General features: G+C 44.5%; 1 protein-coding gene across 9 annotated transcripts in view; it reads left to right on the top strand.

The window, feature by feature from the left end:
* The window catches only part of IL15RA (interleukin 15 receptor subunit alpha), an 85,717-nt gene that overhangs the window by 47,611 nt on the left and 13,160 nt on the right, over window positions 1-24,946 (top strand). For 4 of the 9 annotated variants that reach the window (XM_056569338.1, XM_056569339.1, XM_056569340.1 and 1 more), the window contains 4 exons: window positions 14,686-14,880; window positions 16,103-16,150; window positions 20,744-20,953; window positions 24,517-24,663. In XM_056569338.1, coding sequence (XP_056425313.1) covers window positions 14,686-14,880; window positions 16,103-16,150; window positions 20,744-20,953; window positions 24,517-24,663 — 600 coding nt within the window. Of the gene's footprint in view, window positions 1-13,735; window positions 13,867-14,685; window positions 14,881-16,102; window positions 16,151-20,743; window positions 20,954-24,516; window positions 24,664-24,946 lie in introns of those variants that run through there. The other 5 variants (XM_056569345.1, XM_056569342.1, XM_056569341.1 and 2 more) reach the window with 5 other exon arrangements.

Genomic DNA, 24,946 nt, shown 5'->3' with positions numbered 1-24,946 from the left:
TTACAGCTCCACACGTCGGCGCTGCCGTGCACTTTGAACACACCGACAGGCTCAAGGACTGGCCCACCTTCTCTTGTACAAACTTATGCAGGGCTGGTACTGCCTTCTTCGCATAGAAATGACGGCTTGGGACTCTCCACCTCGGCTCGGTACAAGCCATCAATTCTCTGAAAGGTGCAGAGTCCACCACTTGAAAAGGGAGGGACTGCAACACCAGCAACTTGGACAAGAGCACATTCAACTTCTGCGCCGTTGGATGAGTGGGCGCATACTGTTGTCTCTTGGACATGGCTGCACCGATGGATTGTTGGCGGAATGGCTGACTAAAAGCGGTAGAAGCAGGAGCGACAGAAGGAGGGTTTGACACACAGCTCCCTTCGGCTGAGGTGGTGGAGCCTTGGCTGCATGAAGGAGGGAGCGGATGGCCACTGGGTGATGCAGCAGGCTGAACCACTACATCAGAGCCACGGTTCTCCCAGGTCGCTTTATGGTGGCGAAGCATGTGTTGACGCAGGGCTGTGGTGCCGACATTGGGACCCTGGCCACGCTTTACCTTCTGCCGACAGATCTTGCATGTGGCTACGTGAACCTCCTCCGGATGCCTTATGAAAAACTTCCACACCGCCGAGTAGCTGATTTTCCCACCCGCAGTCCGCACTAGTTGACTGCTACTGGCGCCGTCCCCAGGAACCCCTGTTCCACTACCTCCCGGAAAGGTAGGCTGCCGCGAAGCAGGTGGTCTCCCCCGGGCACTCTCTTCTCCTGATGATGATGAAGCCCCTTCTGCACCCGGCTCCCAATTGCGATCGGCTTCATCATCATCAGCAGTTGTGTGCACGTCACTGATGTCCTCCTCAGGTTCCCCAACAGTGTCTGCTTCAGGACCCTGAACACTTGCACCGCCTAGCGGAGCAAGCGGCGCATGTCTCCTCCCCTTCTTGGCTGTCCAGTAGCTGCTGACTGTCCTCTATTGGATCGTCCTCAGTAAATAGTGGAGCTGAACCCACAGCATAAGATACTTCTTTAGGAGAGGGAACAGCATAGGACAAAGGCAATGGGAGGACACGGACTGCTCCCGGGCCATGCCAACTGATGGTTGTGTCTGAGGAACCCACCGACTGTTGACTGGGGGTGTCAGATGTCACTTGTGATGATGTGGATGAGCGTGTTAACCAATCGACGACGGCAGATGGGTTGCTGGTGGAGACACGACCGCTGGCTGATAACGGGAGCTAAGGCCTCTCGCTGCGACTCCTGCTGCCACTCGCCCCAAGTCTGCTGCCAACTCTGCCTGAAGTATTTAGACCTCTGCCATTCCTCTGTGCACGTCCTGGCACTTCTCTGCCTGACATACTTAGTGCGTTTATGAGGGTATTACAATACGCTACACTACTCTTTACACAGTATTTGTCTAGAACAGCAGCAGGTGATTACTTACGGCTGTCCTTGAACAGTATGTAGGCCCTTGACAGATTAACAGGTACTAGATGGTACAATACTTGGATGTACCTATGCGGTATGCACTGATGAGGGCAGCAATATGCCTAACTATTAACAGAAAAAACTCTGTATTTTTGTAATAAACCAGCCGGTGGATACTATTGTTTGGACTGACGGTTGGGAGCACCTTGACAGCTACTAAATGGTACAATACTTGGATGTATATATGCGGTATGCACTGATGAGGGAAGTAATATGCCTAACTATTAGCAGAAGAAACTCTGTATTTTTGTAAAACACCAGCCGGTGGATACTATTGTTTGGACTTTGACGGTTTGGAGCACCTTTACAGCTACTAAATGGTACAATACTTGGATGTACCTATGCGGTATGCACTTATGAGGGCAGTAATATGCCTAACTATTAGCAGAAAAACTCTGTATTTTTGTAATACACCAGCCGGTGGATACTATTGTTTGGACTTTGACGGTTTGGAGCACCTTGACAGCTTAACAGGTACTAAATGGTACAATACTTGGATGTACCTATGCGGTATGCACTGATGAGGGCAGTAATATGCCTAACTATTAGCAGAAAAAACTCTGTATTTTTGTAATACACCAGCCGGTGGATACTATTGTTTGGACTTTGACGGTTTGGAGCACCTTGACAGCTACTAAATGGTACAATACTTGGATGTACCTATGCGGTATGCACTGATGAGGGCAGTAATATGCCTAACTATTAGCAGAAAAAACTCTGTATTTTTGTAATACACCAGCCGGTGGATACTATTGTTTGGACTTTGACGGTATGGAGCACCTTGACGGGATAAGAGGTACTAAATGGTACAATACTTACATGTACCTATGCGGTATGCACTGATGAGGGCAGTTATATATGCGTAACTATACGCAGAAAAAACTGTTTAAAAAAAAAAAGAACAGCCGGTGAATAGTATTGTTTGGACTTGCACAGTATGTAGCCCCTTGACAGATTAACAGGTGCAAAATGGTGCAAATGCACTACAGTCCACTGAACAATCACGTATTTCTGAACAGCAGCAGGACCCAACAGTGCAGCACCACAAAAAGAAAATCCAGGGATTAAACCCTAAATTGCACTCTGTCACACAATTCTGAGCAGCAGAAGTTTTGTGGAGCAAACAAAAATAAACTGAATTGGGCTGAACAATGAGGAGATAAGATGCTTCAGAAAGTTCAGGCAGCTTGGAGATCTGTATGAGGCAGCTGACAGCTATCTGCCCCTCTCTGCTGCAATGCTCAATAACGTGAATAGGAGGTTTAGCTATCAATGATCCTTCTCAGTGTAACAGCACAGCACTCTGCACCCCTGTCTTTCCCTAATGCTGATGTGACTAGCAGTTGCAGTGTAACGCTGTGGTATGAGCTATTCACACACACACAGTCCAGTCCTCTCTATCTGAGTGCATAGATTAAATGAAGAGAGGCAGGATGGCCGCCGATTATATAGGGGCTGTGACATCACAGGGGTCAGTGAACACTGATAGGCTGCATCTCACATGTGATTCAGGGTCAGCCCGCCTACCTTAATTCCCGCCGCTGTTTCCCGCCCTCCCATAATCCCCTGCCCCATGTACTCACATGTGGATCCACCATCTTAGGTCTCCAATAGCCTGGAACGCTGTAAAATGGAGTTTAATGAAGCGATTCGCGCGATAGAATCGCGGCGATATTCGTATTAGTTGCAAATCGAATTTTTCATGAAATTCGTAACTAATTCAGGTTTGTCAACTTCGATTCGCTCATCTCTACACACCACGCCCTCTCCATTCATGTATATGGGAGGGGAAGTGACGGCTAGTACATAGCCTTCACGCCTCCTCCCATAGATGCGAATGGAGGGGGCGTGGTGGCTAGCATCGCCAGTCATCAGGCACAGAGCGGAGTTCGCTCCGTACACCGAATGGCAGGGGTCCCCAGTGGCGGGACCCCCGCGAACTAACATCTTATCCCCTATCCTTTGGATAGGGGATAAGATGTTTAGAGCCCCCTTTAAGTAGAATATTTTTTCATCATTCCCAATATTGCTGGTAAAATAAATCATGTGGTATACATGTATATAGTGACTTGATGTTGAAGCACAATCAGGAATAATTTTCCTGCCATTTAACCTCTTGCAGAAGAAATAAAATATGCCAGGTATCTTGTAAATAACTCAGACATGTTACAGCCATGGGCTGGAGCAGTGATTCCCAACCTCGGTGCCGCGGCTTATGCCTGCTTATGACTGATGGCACAGGGGGGAAGGGAAGCCTGCGTGCGCACTGCGCACACAGAGTCCCCCTGCGTTCCCCTCTTCCTTGCGGAGCAGTGAGCCGAAAATGGTGCCCAGAGGCGGAACAAGCATCATCTGCACGGACTCCCATGTCTGCCGTGGAACTGCAACCTGCGCGGGCCGGCTTGCTTAAGGTACAGTACCCTTTCCACCCCTCTGTTGCCCCTTCTCAACCCTGTCCAAACCCCCCACCACCACCGTCACCCAGGTCCACCCTCTACCCCCCCATCACTCATGTTCACCCTCTTGTCATCCATGTCCGCCTCGTCCACTCCCCTGTCCATCCCTGTCACTCATATTTACCCTGTCATCCATGTCCACCCTCCTGTTCACCCATCTGTCCTTTTGTCACCCCAGTCCATCCCTCTCTGTTACTCCTGTCCCTCTTTTACCCTCTTGTCACCCTTGTCCACCCCTCTGACCCCCTGTCTCCCATGTCCATCCTCCTGTCATCCATGTCCACCCCACCATCCAACCCTCTGTCACCCCTGTCCATCCCTGTCACCCATGTTCACCCTCCATTGTCCACCCCTCTGACCACATCCTTGTCACCCATGTCCACCCCCTAGTCACCCCTCTGTCACCCCCTATGCCCCAGTCACCCATGTTCACTCTTCTACACCCCTCTGTCACTCTTGTACACCTCCCTACACCCCTCTGTCACCCATGTACACTCATCTATACCCCTCTGCAGTGACGTACCAAGGGGGGGGCGGGGGGTGCGGCCTGCCCCGGGTGCCACTCACAAGGGGGGTGCCAGGGGCAGACTGACTCGCCGCCGTCGCTACTGAGGTCCGGGACACTCGTCCCAGATCCCCAGCAGACAGCGGTGACTTCTCCCGTATGCGCGATACACGCACATACAGGAGAAGTCGTCCCCTCTGTGTGAGCCGCATCTGCAGCTTACACAGAGGAGATGTGACCTCCACCCCCATGCAGCACGCAGTACAGGCGCCGGTGACGTCACTCACCCGGCGCCCGTACTGTGGAGGGGAGAAGACGCAGGCCCCTGCTGCTGAGAAGATTGCTGCGTGGGATATCAGGTGAGCATCTTCAACTCTGCATATACCTATGGGGGAGGGGGGGATACTCTGCACATACTTATGGGGCAGGGGAGTTACTCTGCATATACCTATGGGGAAGAGGGGGGGGTGTTACTCTGCATATACCTATGGGGAAGAGGGGGAGGGGGTTACTCTGCATATACCTATGGGGAAGAGGGGGGTGTTACTCTGCATATACCTATGGGGAAGAGGGGGGGTGTTACTCTGCATATACCTATGGGGAAGAGGGGGGAAGGGGGGTACTCTGCATATACCTATGGGGAACAGGGGGGAGGGGGGTGTTACTCTGCATATACCTATGGGGGGAGGGGGGTTACTCTGCATATACCTATGGGGAACAGGGGGGATGGGGGGTTACTTTGCATATACCTATGGGTAACAGGGGGGATGGGGGGTTACTTTGCATATACCTATGGGGAGCAGGGGGAGGGGGGGTTTACTCTGCATATACCTATGGGGAAGAGGGGGGGAGTTACTCTGCATATACCTATGGGGAAGAGGGAGGGTTACTCTACATATACCTATGGGGAAGAGGGGGAGGGGGGTTGCTCTGCATATACCTATGGGAAAGAGGGGGGAGGGGGGTTGCTCTGCATATACCTATGGGGAAGAGGGGGGGAGGGGGGTTACTCTGCATATACCTATGGGGAAGAGGGGGAGGGGGGTGCTACTCTGCATATACCTATGGGGAAGAGGGGGGGTTACTCTGCATATACCTATGGGGAAGAGGGGGAGGGGGTGTTACTCTGCATATACCTATGGGGAAGAGGGGGAGGGGGGTGTTACTCTGCATATACCTATGGGAAAGAGGGGGAGGGGGGTGTTACTCTGCATATACCTATGGGGAAGAGGGGGGGTTACTCTGCATATACCTATGGGGAAGAGGGGGTTTATTCTGCATATACCTATGGGAAAGAGGGGGGGTTACTCTGCATATACCTATGGGAGAGGGGGGATTTACTCTGCATATACCTATGGGGAAGGGGGGGTTACTCTGCATATACCTATGGGGAAGAGGGGAGAAAGTTACTCTGCGTATACCTATGGGGAAGAGGGGGGGTTACTCTGCATATACCTATGGGGGGAGGGGGGTTACTCTGCATATACCTATGGGGAAGAGAGGGAGGCGGGTGTTACTCTGCATATACCTATGGGGAAGAGGGGGGGTTACTCTGCATATACCTATGGTGAAGAGGGGGGTTACTCTGCATATACCTATCGGGGAGGGGGGTTTACTCTGCATATACCTATGGGGAAAGGGGGGGTTACTCTGCATATACCGAGGGGGGAGGGGGGTTACTCTGCATATACCTATGGGGAAGAGGGGGTGTAACTCTGCATATACCTATGGGAAAGAGGGGGGGTGTAACTGCATATACCTATGGGAAAGAGGGGGGGATGTAACTGCATATACCTATGGAAAAGAGGGGGGATGTAACTGCATATACCTATGAGAAAGAGCGGGGGATGTAACTGCATATACCTATGGGAAAGAAGGGGGGTAACTGCATATACCTATGGGAAAGAGGGGGAGGTGTAACTACATATACCTATGGGAAAGAGGGGGGAGGGGGGTTACTCTGCATATACCTATGGGGAAGAGGGGGGGTGTAACCCTGCCTATACCAATGGGGAAGATGGGGGGGTGGTAACTCTGCCTATACCAATGGGGAAGAGGGGGGGACTCCTCCTTTACCTATGGGGAAAGGAGGAGGGGGGGTGTAATTTTGCCTATACGTACGGGGAAATGGGGTGGGGGTGGGGGGACTCTGCTGCCTATACCTAAAGAGAAAGGGGGGTTAACTCTGTTCCTATACCTATTGGGAAGGGGGTTTAGCTCTGCTGCCTATACCTATGGGGAAGGGTGGGGGGGCTAACTCTGCTGCCTATACCTTTGGGGTAGGGGGGTTAACTCTGCTGCCTATACCTACAGGGAAGGGGAGGGGTTAACTCTGCTGCCTATACCTACAAGGAATGGAGGGCTACCTAATGTTATACCTGTATGCCTAACTACTTACCTACATACCCAGCTACCTAACTATGTACATACCTGACCTTCATACATGGCTGCCTAACTACCTAGCCAGCCCCCTACCTATCTAACATATCACCTACCTACATATCTGGCTTCCTGATTTACCTACCTAGTTACCTGGCTACCTACCTACATGCCCTTTTACTGTGCAAGACACCAAGGAGGGCATTATTACAGTTTGTGGGTCTATAGATGGAAAGATTGAAGAGGAGGGGAGAGCACTGGAAAAATGCAGAGTCTGACATGTTTGTCCTGCAGATGTTAAGAGATTCCCATGGCGGTCTTATCCAGACGGAGAAGAAAAGGAAAGAGGACGCCGCTGATCAGAAAATAAGTAATTGTGAGTCCCAAAATGTAACTGTAATCACTTATATGGTATACACATCCTGTATACAGCTGATATCTACCACCAAATGGTCCTGTATATAATTACTTATATTGTATACAGATCTTTTATAGTGTAGTGGTCTGTGTATGGTGGTTTTATTCAGTACAGTATGGCGGTATTATCCAGTTATTGAGTGGTGGTATATATTTACTCCTTGTATACCAGTATTATTGGTCATGGAAATGTACCTACGTTAAAGTGTTTCTTACATATATAAATTTTAGTTTATTGTGTGTGTGGTATTTGGATGGAATAGGAGTGTGGCAGAAGATTGACGAGCTGCAGAGCCAAGCAAGGGCCCTTGCTTTTTTTTGGTCCGAGGGCCCCGAGTGATGTCAGTCTGCTCCTGGGTGGAGGGGGTGTAATTAAAGGGGGGGAGGGATGGGGGTGTAATTAAAGGGGGAGGTGCGGGTGGAGGGGGTGCCCAACAAAGGGTCCGCCCCGGGTGCCAAATGCTCTAGGTACGCCCCTGCCCCTCTGTCACCCATATACACCCATCTGTCACCAATGTACACTCCTCTATACCCTTCTGTCACCCATGTAGACTTTTCTACACCCCTCTGTCCCCCATGTACACTCCTGTACACTCTTCTACATCCCTCTGTCACCCATGTACACTCCTCTACAACCCTCTGCCACCCATGTACACTCCTCTACGCCCGGACCAGATGCAGAATAGAAGGCAACAATGCAAATTAGAGAAGACGTCATTTGTGAGTTGCTGTATAAAGCAGCACTTTAAACTACATACCCACTTATAAATAGATTTAGTGCATTGCGTTTTTTACTGTTTTTTCCTTTTTTGCTCGTCAACCTCGGTAGGGGTGCCCCGAGGAAAAAAAAAATCCTAGGTGTGTCCCGACCCAAAAAAGGTTGGGAAACACTGGGCTGGAGTAACACATCTACCCATCTTCCTGTAAAAATGTAGACAGTTTCGGCTAAGAAAAAAGTAAAGTCTGCTTTTGTAATATGTGATTTCATTCTGTAGAATGTTTTCAATGAGCTTAATATAAAGATTAACGTGTAAAACTGATTCACCCTTATCTCAACCCACTTTCTCTATTAATACACTTTATTCGATTGAGTTATTTAAATTCTTCTAAAAAAAATGTTTTTAAGTGATTATTAGCCTTCATCTTTGCAATGTTTTTCTTTAATTTGTTGTGCATTTCTAGGAATTTAGCTAGCTGTGTGAATGGTTCCAATAGTTATTATTCTCTGGGTTGAAATTATTTACAATTTGATTCAACGCAACTAGAAAAGTCCTCTGTTTCTCAAGGAGTGCATAGATATGAGGTACATGTGCTGTTGTCCATATTGTATTAAATGCTTGATCACACTAGGAGCATGGCTGCAGTCACCAAAAGCTCTATAGATTTTCATCAGATGACCTGTGAAAAAGCAAGCTACACAGGATTTAAAGGGTCACTCTCCTTAAAACAAATTTTTGCTATTTCCTTATGGTAAATGAAAAATATTTCTAATATACTTTGTTTAAAAAAATGAAGTTTTCTATGTTTTATTTGTGCTTAAAAAAGCTCAAGAGCACATTTTCCCCCAACTCATACACAGACTTTGGACCAAAGTCCAAACACAGGAAGTGCCGCCTGGAGTGCTGGGGGGGGGGGGGTGTCCAGCCTCATCCAATCATAGCTCCCTTACACATAACTGCCATATGCTGTTGGTTGGACCCCCCCCCCCCCCCCTCAGCACTCCAGGCGGCACTTCCTGTGTTTGGACTTTGGTCCAAAGTCTGTGTATGAGTTGGGGAAAATGTGCTCTTGAGCTTTTTTAAGCACAAATAAAACATAGAAAACTTCATTTTTTTTAAACAAGGTATATTAGAGATATTTTTCATTTACCATAAGGAGTGCAATAGCAAAAATTTGTTTTAATGAGAGTGCCCATTTAAGTCTACGTGCAACAATGACATCCAGCATTCTTGAATCCATTTGCATTTATTATTTATTTACCATGTAGGGGAAAATAGGAAAAATTAGGGTTGAGGCAATAACGCTTTAACACTAAGGGTATGTTCACACTGAGGAATTGACAGGGAATTTACTTGCGCAATTCCGCACAAGGATTACGCTCCAATTCTGTCTTGAAAGTTCCAGTTCCATTCCAATGTGGAATCGTATTCCGTTAGGGGATTGAACATGTTTATTTTTTTTTGGCAGCTGGGACAAGCAGACTGGTCAGGGTTGAGAGAAAGCTAAATGGAGCAACGTACAGAAATGTTCTTAATGAAGACCTGATCCAGAGTGCTCTGTGCCTTAGACTGGGCGAAAGGTTCACCTTCCAATAGGACAATGGGGGAGATTTCTCGAGACCTGTGCTGAGGAAAAGTTGCCCAGTTGTCCATAGCAACCAATCCGATTGCTTCTTTCATTTTTCAGAGGCCTTTTTAAAAATAAAAGAAGCAATCTGATTAGTTGCTATGGGCAACTGGTCAACTTTTCTTCTGCAAGTTTGATAAATCTCCCCCAATGTCTTTGAGAGGCCCAAACAGAGCCCACTAGATCATCTCTGTAGAGGCCCCCATTCAACCTGACAGAGCTTAAGAGGATGTGCAGAGCAGGATGGCAGAAAAATCATTAAGTTTAAGTATACAAACTTTGTAACATTATACTTATGCTTCATACATCCCCCAGCTTACTGTAAAAAGATTACCTGGGAAAATAGGGAGGTCCTATACATTTTTTTAAACAATTTTTGTTTATGAAAAAATGCCTCTCGTTTTTTAATAACCAGCCAGGTACAAGCTAAGCTGCCGCCTGTCACTACCAGTGGAGCAAGACCAACAATTTTGGCTGCTTAAAAATACCACCCGGCTACTGCTCATTCTTGGACTGTTATTTTTAACGGTTTGGGCCTGATGGTACCTGGCTCTTCCCAATAGCTATGTGGCGGTGGGTACTGTGGTAATAAAGAGGGGGGAGGGGTAGCACTAGCAACACTCACTAAGCTCCAACTTAGTAATGGACACAGTTGTTAGATGACTCTACTACTAAGCCACGAATAAGTAGTATAAAATAAAACTGTGGTTTAAGGTTTAAAAAAAAAAAGAACTTTTGTGAAATAAACCCCCACTGAGACCCCTCATTCAATAATTTATTAAACACAAAAATAAAAAAATATCTTCTGTACAGTATATGCCTCCAATATGAAACTGCATCTAGCTAAAAATATTTTTTTAACAGGTAGTAATGGTTGGGGCATAAAAGACCACCATGCAATGCCACATAGGGGGAGATGTATCGTTGCATTAAAGGGGTATTCCAGGCCAAAACTTTTTTTTATATATCAACTGGCTCTGGAAAGTTAAACAGATTTGTAAATTACTTCTATTAAAAAATCTTAATCCTTCCAATAGTTATTAGCTTCTGAAGTTGAGTTGTTGTTTTCTGTCTAACTGCTCTCTGATGACTCACGTCCCGGGAGCTGTGCAGTTCCTATGGGGATATTCTCCCCTCATGCACAGCTCCCGGGAAGTGACATCATCATTGAGCAGTTAGACAGAAAACTTCAGAAGCTAATAACTATTGGAAGGATTAAGATTTTTTAATAGAAGTAATTTACAAATCTGTTTAACTTTCCGGAGCCAGTTGATATATATATATATATATATATATATATATATATATATATATATAAGATTTTGTCTGGAATACCCCTTTAAGAGCTTTTTGTTTCCCTTTCTCCGGCGGCTTAACCTCTTAAGGACCAAGGACGTATGAGTACGTCCTTGGTCCCGCTCCCTTGATATAACGCGGGGTCCCACGGTGACCCTGCATCATATCACAACGGGGCCCGGCGTCATAGTGAAGCCGGGACCCGCCACTCAAAGCTGAGCCACGCGGCTAAAAGTGAAAGTAAAAAGTGCCGGTTAGCTCAGTGGGCTGTTTGGGATAGCCGCTGCGAAATCGCGGCATCCCGAACAGCTTACAGGACAGCCGGAGGGTCCCTACCTGCCTCCTCGCTGTCCGATTGCCGAATGACTGCTCAGTGCCTGAGATCCAGGCATGAGCAGTCAAGTGGCAGAATCATCGATCACTGGTTTCCTATGAGAAACCAGTGATCAATGTAAAAGATCAGTGTGTGCAGTGTTATAGGTCCCTATCAGAGCTATAACACTGCAAATAAAAAGTGGAAAAAAAAGAGAATAAGGATCATTTAACCCCTCCCCTATTAAAAGTTTGAATCACCCCCCTTTTCCCATAAAAAAAAAAAAAACACAGTGTAAATAAAAATAAACATATATGGTATCGCCGCGTGTGGAAATGTCCGAATTATAAAAATATATCGTTAATTAAACCGCACGGTCAATGGCGTACGCGCAAAAAAATTCCAAAGTCCAAAATAGTGCATTTTTGGTCACTTTTTATACCATGAAAAAATTAATAAAAAGATCAATAAGTCCTATCAATGCAAAAATGGTACCGTTAAAAATTTCAGATCACGGCGCAAAAAATTAGCCCCCATACCGCCCCATACGCAGAAAAATAAAAAAAAGTTATAGGGGTCAGAAGATGACAATTTTAAACTTATTAATTTTCCTGCATGAAGTTATGATTTTTTCCAGAAGTACGACAAAATCAAACTTATATAAGTAGGGTATCATTTTAATCGTATGAACCTATAGAACAAAGATAAGGTGTCATTTTTACTGAAAAATTTTCTACGTAGAAACAGAAGCCCCCAAAAGTTACAAAACAGCGTTTATTTTCAATTTTGTCTCACAATGATTTTTTTTCCGTTTCACAGTAAATTTTTGGGCAAAATGACTGACGTCATTACAAAGTAGAATTGGTGGCGCAAAAAATAAGCAATCATATGGATTTTTAGGTGCAAAATTGAAAGAGTTATGATTTTTTAAAGGCAAGGAGCAAAAAACGAAAGTGCAAAAACGGAAACCCCCCCGATCCTTAAGGGGTTAAAATGTCACCATGTGCCTAAGCACTTTTTTGTGACTTTTGTGGGTACTCATAAAGTAGCAAACAGCCTTACCTAAACAAGTTTAAGTTTTCACTTTGCGGTGGTTGCGAATTCATGAAGTGCAAATGTCGCACATAGGCATAAAAAAAATCGCAAACCCCTCCATAATGTTGCAAGTCAAAACCTGGTCAGACTTGGCTTACAAAAATGCTTTGGAGGGCACTTTTAAAAAGTCTAACAAATGATGTGCAGAAAAGTGGACGAGCAGAGGAGGAATCATACAAAATGGTGTTCTGAAGTGATTTAGATTTTTTACTTATGTGCGCCAGATTTAACAACCCCCCCCCCTTAGGGTGTGTTCACACTGCGGAATCTCCGCTTGCTGAACTCTGCGAGCGGAGATTCCGTCTGGTGGCCGCCGCTGAAAAATCCTTCGGCGCTAGGGCAGCGGAGCACTAAGCCATCACCATTGATGGCTATGCAGTGCTCGCGGAATCCGCGCAAAGAATGAACATATTTTTTTCTTTGCACAGAACAATTTTAGCAGCAGAATTGTCTGCAGCTGAAATTCCGCAGTGTAAATGGGTCTCACAGAGATTTCCGCTCGCGTGTGAACGTATCCTTAATAGTAAAATAAATGCAAAGTAAAGCAAAACCAAAGCAAAAAATTACTTTAAAACTCACTTTCTAAAGACAACAATGATAACTTTCACCCATAGTCTTTATGAACTGCTGTGCACAAGGCCCTTTCATTTCGGACTTATGAGGATTTTTGAGATATCCACCATGTCTGTAGAAATTGTATACGCACAATTGTATTTAACTTTTTCTGTTGCATGTCATTATTGAAAAGAAAGTAGGGGATAAATTGTAATTGTAGAAGAACCCCTTTAGTTGTGTAACGACTTGTAATATAATTGCAGAATATTAGTTATGACTTAATGATCAATATAATAGTATATAAGTAATTTACAATAATATGGCTTTCAATTACGGTAGTTTACATTTTTTAAACTAAAATTATTAAAACAAAGTTCTTTCAATAGTTTGTTGAATTAGTTGTCTGTTATTAGACATAATGTCAGGACAGTTGGACACTAGTTGTCTAATCTGATTGTATCAGAATAACATCCTAAGGGTTGTGTCACACGTGTCATATTTTGTTAAAGCCAATGAGCAGCAAATTTAGCTGCAGAAAATATGCAGCAAAATACGCAGCATAATACAGTATGTGTGACCCTACCCTAAGGGTGTATTTACACGTATAGTATCTTGTGCATATGTGGTATCCTAGCAACAAAGGCTGTCCTGTGGGCTATAGATAGCTTCCGGCATCCCTTCTCTCTTCTATGTGTTGGGCCCACTGCTCCGTTGTCTAACCTGTTGTGATGTGATTTATTGTGGTGTCATGTTATGTGTTAATTAATGCTCTGTACCTTTAAGGGATTGTGGTGGAGGAACCAGGTGACCCTGACACCCAAAGGGAGACACCAAAACCTAGCCATTAATGTAGTGTAGGGTGGGGGGGGGGGGGTAAAGTTCAGTTGTGATTTGGAGTTCAGTTAGGGTATGAGCTGCAGCAAGAAGGAGGAGGAGGAGGAGAGTGTGTTCCAGATAGCAAGCTGAGAAGAAGCCTTGGGAGAAGAAAAGCCATGGAATTCCACAGGCACACCGGCACTCAGGTGAGTTGTCAAAGCCTGGTGGTAAACAAAGCTCTTGGGGAAAATCTCTACTTCAATCAGTCAAGTTAAGTTAAGTCATTCAACAGCCACTACAACTGCCAACAAGGCGACAGGCTCCCAAAGTTCCACTCTGCCCATCCCTCTGCAATCAAAATCTGTATTGTTTGAGTTCAGCTAACTCCAGCAAAGTAAAGAGACAGTTATCCTTAACCTGGCATTGGTGTATTTATTATCCTGCGCATGGCCCAGGAGAAGCTGTTGTACCCTTGGACTGTGTTGGTTAATGGTGCCCTGGCATCACAAAGTGATACATCTAACCACCCTGAGTCACGAACAGGATCATTTCCAACCGTGAGCCACCAACACACATATTTGATGCGCAGGATTTAAAGTTGCAGATTTGATGCTGTGTTAAGTCAATTAGTTTACCTTTTACATTGGAAATCTGCTGCATAAAATCTGAATCTTCAAATATACTGAATCTTCAAATACAGCACATCAAATATGCGCTGGATACCGTACGTCTAAATAAACGCTTAAAGTATTGCAGATGTGAGTGAAGCCTAAGGATACATTCACACGTATTGGAAAATCTAATCTGGATTATAGTACCATGCATGTTGATCAGATTTTAAAAATCTCATCCACAGCATGTTAGCAAATTGTCACTTCCGATTTCATCTTTCTCAATGTTAGAGGAGAAAAATCCACCACAAATCTGCAGCAAAAGCTGTATGTTGAAAAATTCACTGCATGCACATACCTACGCTTACTGTGTGTACATTTAAAGATATCTTATTTTTGTTACTCTTTGCTTAGTCTGCGGTGACCCCAAGACAGTGAAGAACACAGAGATAAACCCGTCTTCAAAACCCTACAGGCTGTATAGTCACATGCGGTATAAATGTGAAGATGGCTACAAGCGTCAAGCTGGCACATCAAATATTGCTATTTGCAAATTTGATAACAAGACTCAAAAAGCTGTCTGGAAATATGGAAACATTTCCTGCATTCGTAAGTATAACTCAAAGATCAACAAAACAGACTCTTTACAGAGAATATTTGAAATATTGTATTATGCTTCTGGAGAACCATTGACTGCTTGATGCTGCAGCACCTAATGCTCATAATCATAAACAAATTAGCTTATGTATATATTGTCTGAACTAGATTTGCCCAGCACAAAACCTACAGTCAACAATAAATAATACTGTCTTGGATTAACAATCATATGCCAATCTACTGTACACAGACAGAGAACCATTGCAGGTCTTGTATCATACTTATGTAAGGTGCCCACACCTGACGGCTATTCCTCCAGATTCCCCCATATGCATACACGCTCTGTTCAGTTGAGCATGCATTTTCAAAGGGAAGAGGGGAGGTTGAGGCCCATGTAAAAAGGCCACAGATCAGCTGACAAACGGAAAAATGCGTATTCATTGGTAGATTGGATTTTCTTGTGTGCCCTTTTAAAGGGGTACTCCAGTGATAAACATTTTTTTTTTAAATCAACTGGTGCCAAAAAGTTAAACAGATTTGTAAATTACTTTTATTTAAAAATCTTAATCCTTCCAGCTGATGTATGCTCCACAGGAATTTTTTTTTTCTGCCTTACCACAATGCTCTCTGCTGACACCTCTGTCCATGTCAGGAACTGTCCAGAACAGGAGAAAATCCCCACAGCAATCCTATCCTGCTCTTGACAATTGCTGATACAGACAGAGGTGTCAGCAGAGAGCACTGTGGTAAGACAGAAAATAAATTGAAAAAGAAAAGAACTTCCTGTGGAGCATACAGCAGCTGATAAGTACTAGAAGGGTTAAAATAAAATAAAAAAATTTTTTCACCAGAGTACCCCTTTAAATTATCATTATCATGATCGAGCCTTGTGAAGGGCATGGATTTCACGATCAGTGATCAAAATTGTGGCAGCCTAGGCCCCTCTAAAAGGCCCTTAAGTCACTGCCAGACACTTCTGCCGGTAGTTTATCCCCACAGAGACCATAAGGATTAGACAATTAAATTTAACATACTCAATCCTTCTCTCCAACATAATCTGTCATGAGGCCTCTATACTCTTTTCTTTAATGTGTATGAAGTTAGTGGTGACAGAGGCTCTATTGGAAATACTTAAGTTCTTATTTGAATGATGTATGAATGATTTGTATGAAAGCAGTCACCTCTGATTCCATCTTTTTTTTTTTTTTTGCTGTGCTTCCTTTTATCAATTTAGGAGACCCATCAATCCCTATTATCACTCCAAGCAGTACACAATTTCCAGGTAAGAACCAAAACTTTATTCAGGGAAATATTTCTTTATCATACAGCCACATTAGCTAATACAAAAAGTCTGAAAACATCCCTACATAGTTTTAGACTATATTTACACTATATGAAAGCTCTAGCTAAAAGAAGAAAAAGGTCTTGGTTGCCCATAGCAACCAATCACATTGCAGCTTTCATGCGGTATTAAGGTCTTTAAAAATGGAAAACTTCTATATAATTGGTGGCTATGGACAACAAAAACTTTTTTTTTTCTTTTTGTTAGATCTTTCCTGTAGTGTAAATATAGCGTATGTAGGGATGTTTTCAGACTTTTCAGACTGTATACACATGAAAATAGGAAAATTATTTACATATGGTTTAATATTGAATTTGTAATTATTATGAACTAAAGCTGGGCGGTATGACCAAATATGTGTATCACGGTATTTTTTTAACTTATGGCGGTTCCACGGTATATAACGGTATTTCTCCCCCCCCCCCAAATCATGCGTGATCCGCGAGCGCTGTTCTACTTCTCCCCCCTCCTCTTTAATTATCAGCCCAGCGCTCCGCTGTCCCCATTGGGGTACTACTCACATTGTCACCTGCAAGGGCTGCCCTCCTCGTTCTTCTGTTTGTTGCGGGCCGCCGGTGCTGACACTCTATACTATACGCTGTATCCCTATACCCGGGCTGCAAAAGATAAACAAAATAAACTTTAACGTACCTTCCTACATCGGCTTCAAGCTCTTCTTGGGGACGAGAACGTTGGAGAGCAGGCAGCCTATCACCGGCCGCAGCAATGTTCCGCCGGTGATAGGCTGAGCCCACTGTCATCTAAGAAGCCGGGTTCTTACATGACAGTGGACTCAACCTATCACCGGCCGAGGCAGAACATCGCTGCGGCCAGTGATAGGCTGACAGCTCTCCAACATTCCCGTACCCTCGAAGCAGGTCCGGACCGACGGGGGAACGTAGGAAGGTGAGTTAAAGTTTATTTTGTTTATCTTTTGCATCCCGGGCATAGGGATACAGCGTATAGTATAGAGTGTCAGCGCCGGCGGCCCGCATCAAACAGGAGGACGAGGAAGGCAGTGCTTGCGAGTGACATGTGAGTATTTACCCCGATGGGGACAGCGCAGCGCTGGGCTGATAATTAATTGGGGGGGGGCAGAACAGCGCTCGCGGGTCACATGTGATTAATTCCCCGATGTGTGGACAGCGCAGCGCTGGGCTGATAATTAATTAATTCTCGATGGGGAGGGGCCCAACCGGTATTGTGGTATGGGAAAAATTCATATCGTGCAGCACAAAAATTTCTGTATTCGTATGAACCGATATACCACCCAGCACTATTATGAACATTAATTAAGAAAATAGATAAATATAGAAAGTTTAAATAAAAAGAGTTGCAAAAGAGGTTTAAAATTGTTCCGAATGGCAGAAAAAGCACCTAAATCACGGGTGTCAAACACAAGGCCCGCGGGCCGAATCGTGTGGCCCGCGTAGCCGCCGCCGGCCACCAGCCTTCACCAACGTCTGCCCTCTAGCGATCCTCCTTCGGTCCGCCTGGTCCTCCGCCTCTATGGTTGTACGCACGGGACGTCAGTGACGTCCCGTGCGTACAACCATAGAGACGTGGGAGGACCAGGAGGACGGCAGGATCATCGCAGGAGGACGCTCTCCGGCCGGGACCTGGTATGTGAGGAGCGGTGACCGGATCACAGTGGGGGCAGCACACAGACATACAGCCTCCAGCCATACACTGTATATGGCTGGAGGCTGTATGTCTGTGGGGAGAGAGGGAGGGGGGGGGTGCTGCCAACCTAATGTGGGGGGAACTATACTGCCAACTAATGTGGGGGAACATGCTGCCAACTAATGTGGGGGAACATGCTGCCTACCTAATGGGGGGGGAACTATACTGCCTACCTAATGTGGGGGGAACTATACTGCCTACCTAATGTGGGGGAACTATACTGCCAACCTAATGTGGGGGGAACATGCTGCCTACTAATGTGGGGGAACATGCTGCCTACCTAATGTGAGGGGAACTATACTGCCTACCTAATGTGGGGGGAACTATACTGCCTACCAAATGTGGGGGGAACTATACTGCCAACCTAATGTGGGGGAACTATGCTGCCTACTAATGTGGGGGGAACATGCTGCCTACTAATGTGGGGGAACATGCTGCCTACCTAATGTGGGGGAACTATACTGCCTACCTAATGTGGGGGGAACTATACTGCCTACCTAATGTGGGGGGAACTATACTGCCAACCTAATGTGGGGGGGGAACTATACTGCCAACCTAATGTGGGTGGAACTATACTGCCAACCTAATGTGGGGGAACTATACTGCCAACCTAATGTGGGGGGAACTATACTGCCAACCTAATGTGGGGGAACATGCTGCCAACTAATGTGGGGGAACATCCTGCCTACCTAATGTGGGGGGGAACTATACTGCCTACCTAATGTGGGGGGGAACTATACTGCCTACCTAATGTGGGGGGAACTATACTGCCAACTTAATGTGGGGGAACATGCTGCCTACTAATGTGGGGGAACATGCTGCCTACCTAATGTGGGGGGAACTATACTGCCAACCTAATGTGGGGGAACATGCTGCCAACTAATGTGGGGGAACATCCTGCCTACCTAATGTGGGGGGGAACTATACTGCCTACCTAATGTGGGGGAACTATACTGCCAACCTAATGTGGGGGAACATGCTGCCTACTAATGTGGGGGAACATGCTGCCTACCTAATGTGGGGGGAACTACAAGGTACTGTACATTGCGGTAGGAGGGGTAGTCTTATATGGCGAGTATATCCCAAACTACATTTTAACTGTAAAAGTTGGGGGTCGTCTTATACACCCAGTCGTCTTATACGCCGGCATATACAGCATGTGGGGGGAGGGGTCCTACAGATACAACCGGCCCTTTGAGGGTGACCAAACTGCTGATGCGGCCCCTGATGAATTTGAGTTTGACACCCCTGACCTAAATGTTTGAGACATCACATTACTTGTAAATGTCCTGCAAATATTACATTTTATTTTTATGTGATACTTGCACTGCCCATTTGGCCTTTTTTTTTTTTTTTTTTTTTATAAAATTATTGAAATGACAGCTGGCCACTAAGAAAAGATTTAGGGTATAGCTGCACGCTATAGGAAAAATTGGTATACAAGCAAACCTTCATATATATCTCCCTTAGTATTTGTTTGATTGAACAGCATTACATTAACCTGTTAAGGACCCAGGACGTACCTGTACACCCTGAGTACGCTCCCGATCTATAACGCGGGCCCGGCCTCTAACAACGGGCGGGACCCGTGGCTAATAGCGCGCGGCATTGATTGCGCTGCCGCGCGCTATTAACCCTTTAGACGTGGCATTCAAAGTTGAACGCCGCGTCTAAAATTAAAGTGAAACCATGCCGGTTAGCTCAGGGAGCTGTTCGGGATAGCCGCGGTGAAATCGCGGCATCCAGAACAGCTTACAGGACAGCTGGAGGGTCCCTACCTGCCTCCTCGCTGTCCGATCGCCGAATGACTGCTCAGTGCCTGAGATCCAGGCATGAGCAGTAAAGCGGCAGAATCATCGATCACTGGTTTCTTATGAGAAACCAGTGATTAATGTAAAAGATCAGTGTGAGTAGTGTTATGGGTCCCTATGGGAGCTATAACACAGCAAAAAAAAAAGTGAAAAAAAAGTGAATAAAGATCATTTAACCCCTCCCCTATTAAAAGTTTGAATCACCCCCCTTTTCCCATAAAAAAAACTGTGTAATTAAAAATAAACATACGTGGCATCGCCGCGTGCGGAAATGTCCGAATTATAACAATATATCATTAATTTAAAAAAATTCCAAAGTCCAGAATAGTGCATTTTTGGTCAATAAGTCCTATCAATGCAAAAATGGTACCGCTAAAAACTTCAGATCACGGTGCAAAAAATTAGCCCTCATACCGCCCCATACGAGGAAAAATAAAAAAGTTATAGGGGTCAGAAGATGACAATTTTAAACGTATACATTTTCCTGCATGTAGTTTCGATTTTTTCCAGAAGTACGACAAAATCAAACCTACATAAGTAGGGTATCATTTTAACTGTTATAACCTACAGAATAAAAAGAAGGTATAATTTTTACCGAAAAATGTACTGTGCAGAAACGGAAGCCCCCAAAAGTTACGTTTTTTTTTTCAATTTTGTCTCACATTGATTTTTTTTTCCGTTTTGCCGTAGATTTTTGGGTAAAATGACTGACGTCATTACAAAGTAGAATTGGTGGCGCAAAAAATAAGCCATCCTATGGATTTTTAGGTGAAAGATTTAAAGAGTTATAATTTTTTAAAGGTAAGGAGGAAAAAACGAAAATGCAAAAACGGAAAAACCCCGGGTCATTAAGGGGTTAATAGCCATTTTGGATTCATAATATAAAGTACTTCAGATGCAAGTTGGCGTTTCCTGAAGAAGCATGGTATCGAATGCACTAGCATCAGCTACCATGTTCTATTGGTGTAGACACAATTAATAAGGATTGATGTCAGGATGTACATGTCTGATCATTTCATATTCAAAACATTTTCTCTAGTATCAAGTTCAAGTCATGTTTCTACTTCATCTTCCACAACCGTAGAAACATTTAATATGCTGTCATCTACACCAACAGTAAGGATCCATGAGAAACCGCATACTATACAAGAAAAAGTTACACAAACAACACAACTTCCTGCCCATACACCTGGGATCTGGCTTTCCACTACAAATGATAGCACTGCTCCAGGAAGAACACGCTCTCCAGGTTAGTTGTTAATATACTATGCCCAAGTGATTGGAAACAACTGGTGGTTACGAATGTAGTGTGTGTGTGTGTGTATATATATTTATTTATTTTTATATATATATATATATATATATATATATATATATATATATATATATAATTTTTTGGGTTTTTTTGTTAACTGTCTTGGCCTTGTATGCATGTATGTATTTAAAGCATAACTCTGTTTATAAACAATGTTTCATATATCAAACGTGGAAGCTAAAATAAGAAGATTATCAGGGATCCAGGACTTTAGCCCGGTGAACCAGATCCATGGAGGAGCTCCAGTTTCAACTGTTACTGCACACAGCAGGGATACCATAGCAGAAACCACTCTGATAATAATAGCTCTACATTATCAGGGCAGTTCCCAAGATTAGAAATGGTAAATGACCTGTGATGACATGGTGCACTGGTTCTGCCAGGGGGGAAGGGTTCAAATGGGAAAAGTGCAGCTGCCAGTGGGGGGCAGTATTGCTGGCAATGAAGGAGGGGTGGGTAATGGGGACAGTGTTGCTGCCAGTAGGGGAGGGTGGGTAATGGGACAATACTGCTGCAAGGGGGATGGGTGGTAATGGAGACAGTACAGCTACTCATTTAAGAGGGGTGGGAATGGAGACACTACTGTTTCCAGTGATTCTGCATGATAGTATTTGCAACTGCTGGAGAGGTATTTTGTACTGCTCTGTGGCATATGTTTTATGCTGGTGAAGTGGTATTTTGGGGTTAGGGCTGGGCGGTATGACCAAATGTGTGTAATACGTTTTTTTTGTAACGGTATTTCCTCCTCCCCCCCCCCAAATGAATCATCAGCCCAGTGCTGCGCTGTCCCCATGGGGGTAAATACTCACATATCACCCGCAAGCGCTTCCCTCCTCGTCCTCCTGTTTGTTGCGGCCGCCAGCGCTGACACTCTATACTGTGCAGTATCCCTATGCCCGGGCTGCAAAAGGTAAACAAAATAAACTTTAACGCACGTCAGCCTTACGCTGGGGACGGGAACGTCGGACAGCCGTCACCTTTCACCGGCAGCAGTGATGTTTCACCTCGGCCGGTGATAGGCTGCCGGCTGTCCGACGTTCCCGTCCCCAGGAAGCAGGTGAGGCCGGTACCGGACCAATGGGGGAAGGTGAGTTAAAGTTTATTTTGTTTATTTTTTGCAGCCCGGGCATAGGAATACCGCACAGTATAGAGTGTCAGTGCCGGTGGCCGCAACAAACAGGAGGACGAGGAGGGCAGTGCTTGCGGGTGATATGTGAGTATTTACCCTGATGGGGACAGCACAGCGCTGGGCTGATAATTATTTGGGGGGGCAGACTTGCATTGAGGGGGTCTGACTGTGATGTCACGAACCCCGCAGCCCGCACCCAGCATTCGGAACTTAATGTTTCGAACGCTGTGGCAGCGGAGTACCCCTTTAAAGATGACTTTGTGCTCACAGGTTGGCACGGGGCTGCATCCGGCCTTTGGGTTGTGGTCGCGTTAACTGTTAGTCCTAAAATGTTCTGATGTGATTAGCCTGTGAGCACACGTCGGGATCGCTGTTCTCTGCGCTTGCTGCACTTGGATGGATGGGCTGTAAGATGAACATTATAGCAGATGGTGCACAGGCCGGCAGATGATATACAGGCTGGCACGGATCTGCATCTGACCTATGGAAAGCAGGATGATGGTGATAGTAATCGTTGATAAGGATGGTGAGATGGTCTGCGGTGGCATCCTCGTGTCAGGGGTAAGACGTAAGCGCGTGTAGTTGAGTGGTACCAAATTTAGGGGTTTACAGCACTTTCAAAATTAAGTTGAAGCAAAAGTCATTTATAATGGTGGTTATGGAATAATAAATCAAGCAAGACACTTTTCAAGGCCATGGGCCTTTTCCTCAGTAGCCTAATAGAAACGACAAGATAGCTCCAAAGTCCAGGTTATATACTGTAACCACAAAAAAAGTGATGTCATCATGGTGAAAAAGGAGGGAGGAAAAAGAGTAGTATATAAAACATGGAATGGCATCAATAAAACAAACATGATTATTTGTTAAATAAAACATATACAATGACCAATACATTAATGTTGGACAGTGACATTCCTGGATATCAAGTAAAAAGAATAGGAATAAGAGAACATAATGATAAATTAAAAGAAAATGAAAAATGGAAATAATGAAAGGAAAAATAGAAAATAAAAATGACCTGGTTGACCTGGATAAAATATTGCAGGGAAGACCGATGAAATACGAGAGCGGGATCAACCCCAGGGTCTGTCATCGCTTCGGCAAAACGACCTGCCGATGATGGGCTGTGAGAGAGAGCCTGACTCCTGTAAAATAATAAAAAGTGTTAAACAAACTTAATACAAAACGTGTGTTATTGTGGGACACTATAAACTTGAATATATATTCTTTATGCCACAGACAAATCAGCTACAAAATCTATGTTTCACAGACTGTTTTCTTGTATGGATGGTAAAATCCTCAACAAAAATTGACATTTTGTCAATTTCCACAGCATGTGAATAATATTTGTGAAATTTTGTCTATCTGCTTAGTACTGTATTCTGGTGCAGATTTTACATGCACAAATCATCACCTAAACCTGAAGCAATTCCTTCCCATGTGGGCTTACCTAAGTGTGGTGTCCTGGTATAGGACATGGTCCTGTACACTCCCTAAGTCCCCTCAGGAAGAGTCCCTGCAGTCCATAGGGCTCTCCTGCAGGGTTCACCCCCTTGCTCATCTTCTATTGTCGCATATAAATGCATTGTATATATTGTGTAAATATTGTTCATTATACATAATGGTTGTACAAATGTATAGAGGTTAGTCATGTGAAACACTGTCATGTGACATACCCAGAGTTCCATGGGCACAGGAACCACAGGCTTAGCAACCAATAGATTTTAGTCCAGCCTTCTTAGTATATAAGGGGCTGTAGTCTCTAAACTTGCTCTCTTGATTACTGGATTCATAAGAAAGCACAATACCTGTACTATCTAAATTCATCTGAGCTAGGCAAATGCCTAAAGAACCTGCCGCCACTTCAAAACGTGAGCTATCAAGCTCTATCTACAATTCTAGTGACTACTACTCAACTCAAGAATAATATTAGTAGCACAGTGGCCTGCATATATATTCTCAATACTACAAGTCCCAGCAAGCCTGCGAGGTATCCTGTGTTTCGGTTGCCTCTAGAGAAACGGCATAACTGTAAAGACTGTTTCTTAAGAATTACAAGTAAAAAAATCCAGTTCTTGCATAACTCCTGCTGTGGACATTCCTTTATTGAAGACAGTTATTTGGTTGGTTGACATCAGTTACCATAACGGAAGAACCACATACTGGCGTCACGAATAATAAGGGGTTAATAACACCTTACCCCACAGGGTTAATACCACCAGACCCTGCTACACTATTGCAACATCCCAGCTCACCACATAAGGAATTGATAAGGTTAATAAGTTAAAAAATATATGTGCTTTAATCCTACAACCCTTCAGCTTCAGGTATGACACGTGTAAATATAAATCTATTAATATTTTTTCAGGACTGCAGTTTTCTACACAAACTATATTACCTAAAGAGACTAGGAGGGCGACAACTGAACAAGAGGAATATACTGGTTATACTGTAACAGTGAAACAAAGCACTGTCACTAATTTCATAACTTCTGTGCAAGATATAAACTATTCAGGTTAGTTTATAAAAGGACAAATTAAAAATATTGCTCAATAATCTCAATTTTGCCCAACAATAACTGACTATTCTTGATATTCGGCAGTTATCTTATAGTGTTATGATATCCCATAAATATAGAACTCGCAGAAGATTTATAAAAACCCGTCCAGAGGAAAAGTTGCGGAGTTGCCCATAGCAACCAATCAGATCACTTTTCATTTTTGAAAAATAAAAAAGAAGCGATCTGATTGGTTGCTATGGGCAACTCAGCAACTTTTCAACAGGTTCTGATAAATCTC

This window comes from Hyla sarda, chromosome 4, assembly GCF_029499605.1.
Source record: "Hyla sarda isolate aHylSar1 chromosome 4, aHylSar1.hap1, whole genome shotgun sequence".
NCBI classification, from domain to species: domain Eukaryota; kingdom Metazoa; phylum Chordata; class Amphibia; order Anura; family Hylidae; genus Hyla; species Hyla sarda.
This window is presented reverse-complemented; position numbering and strand designations above follow the sequence as displayed.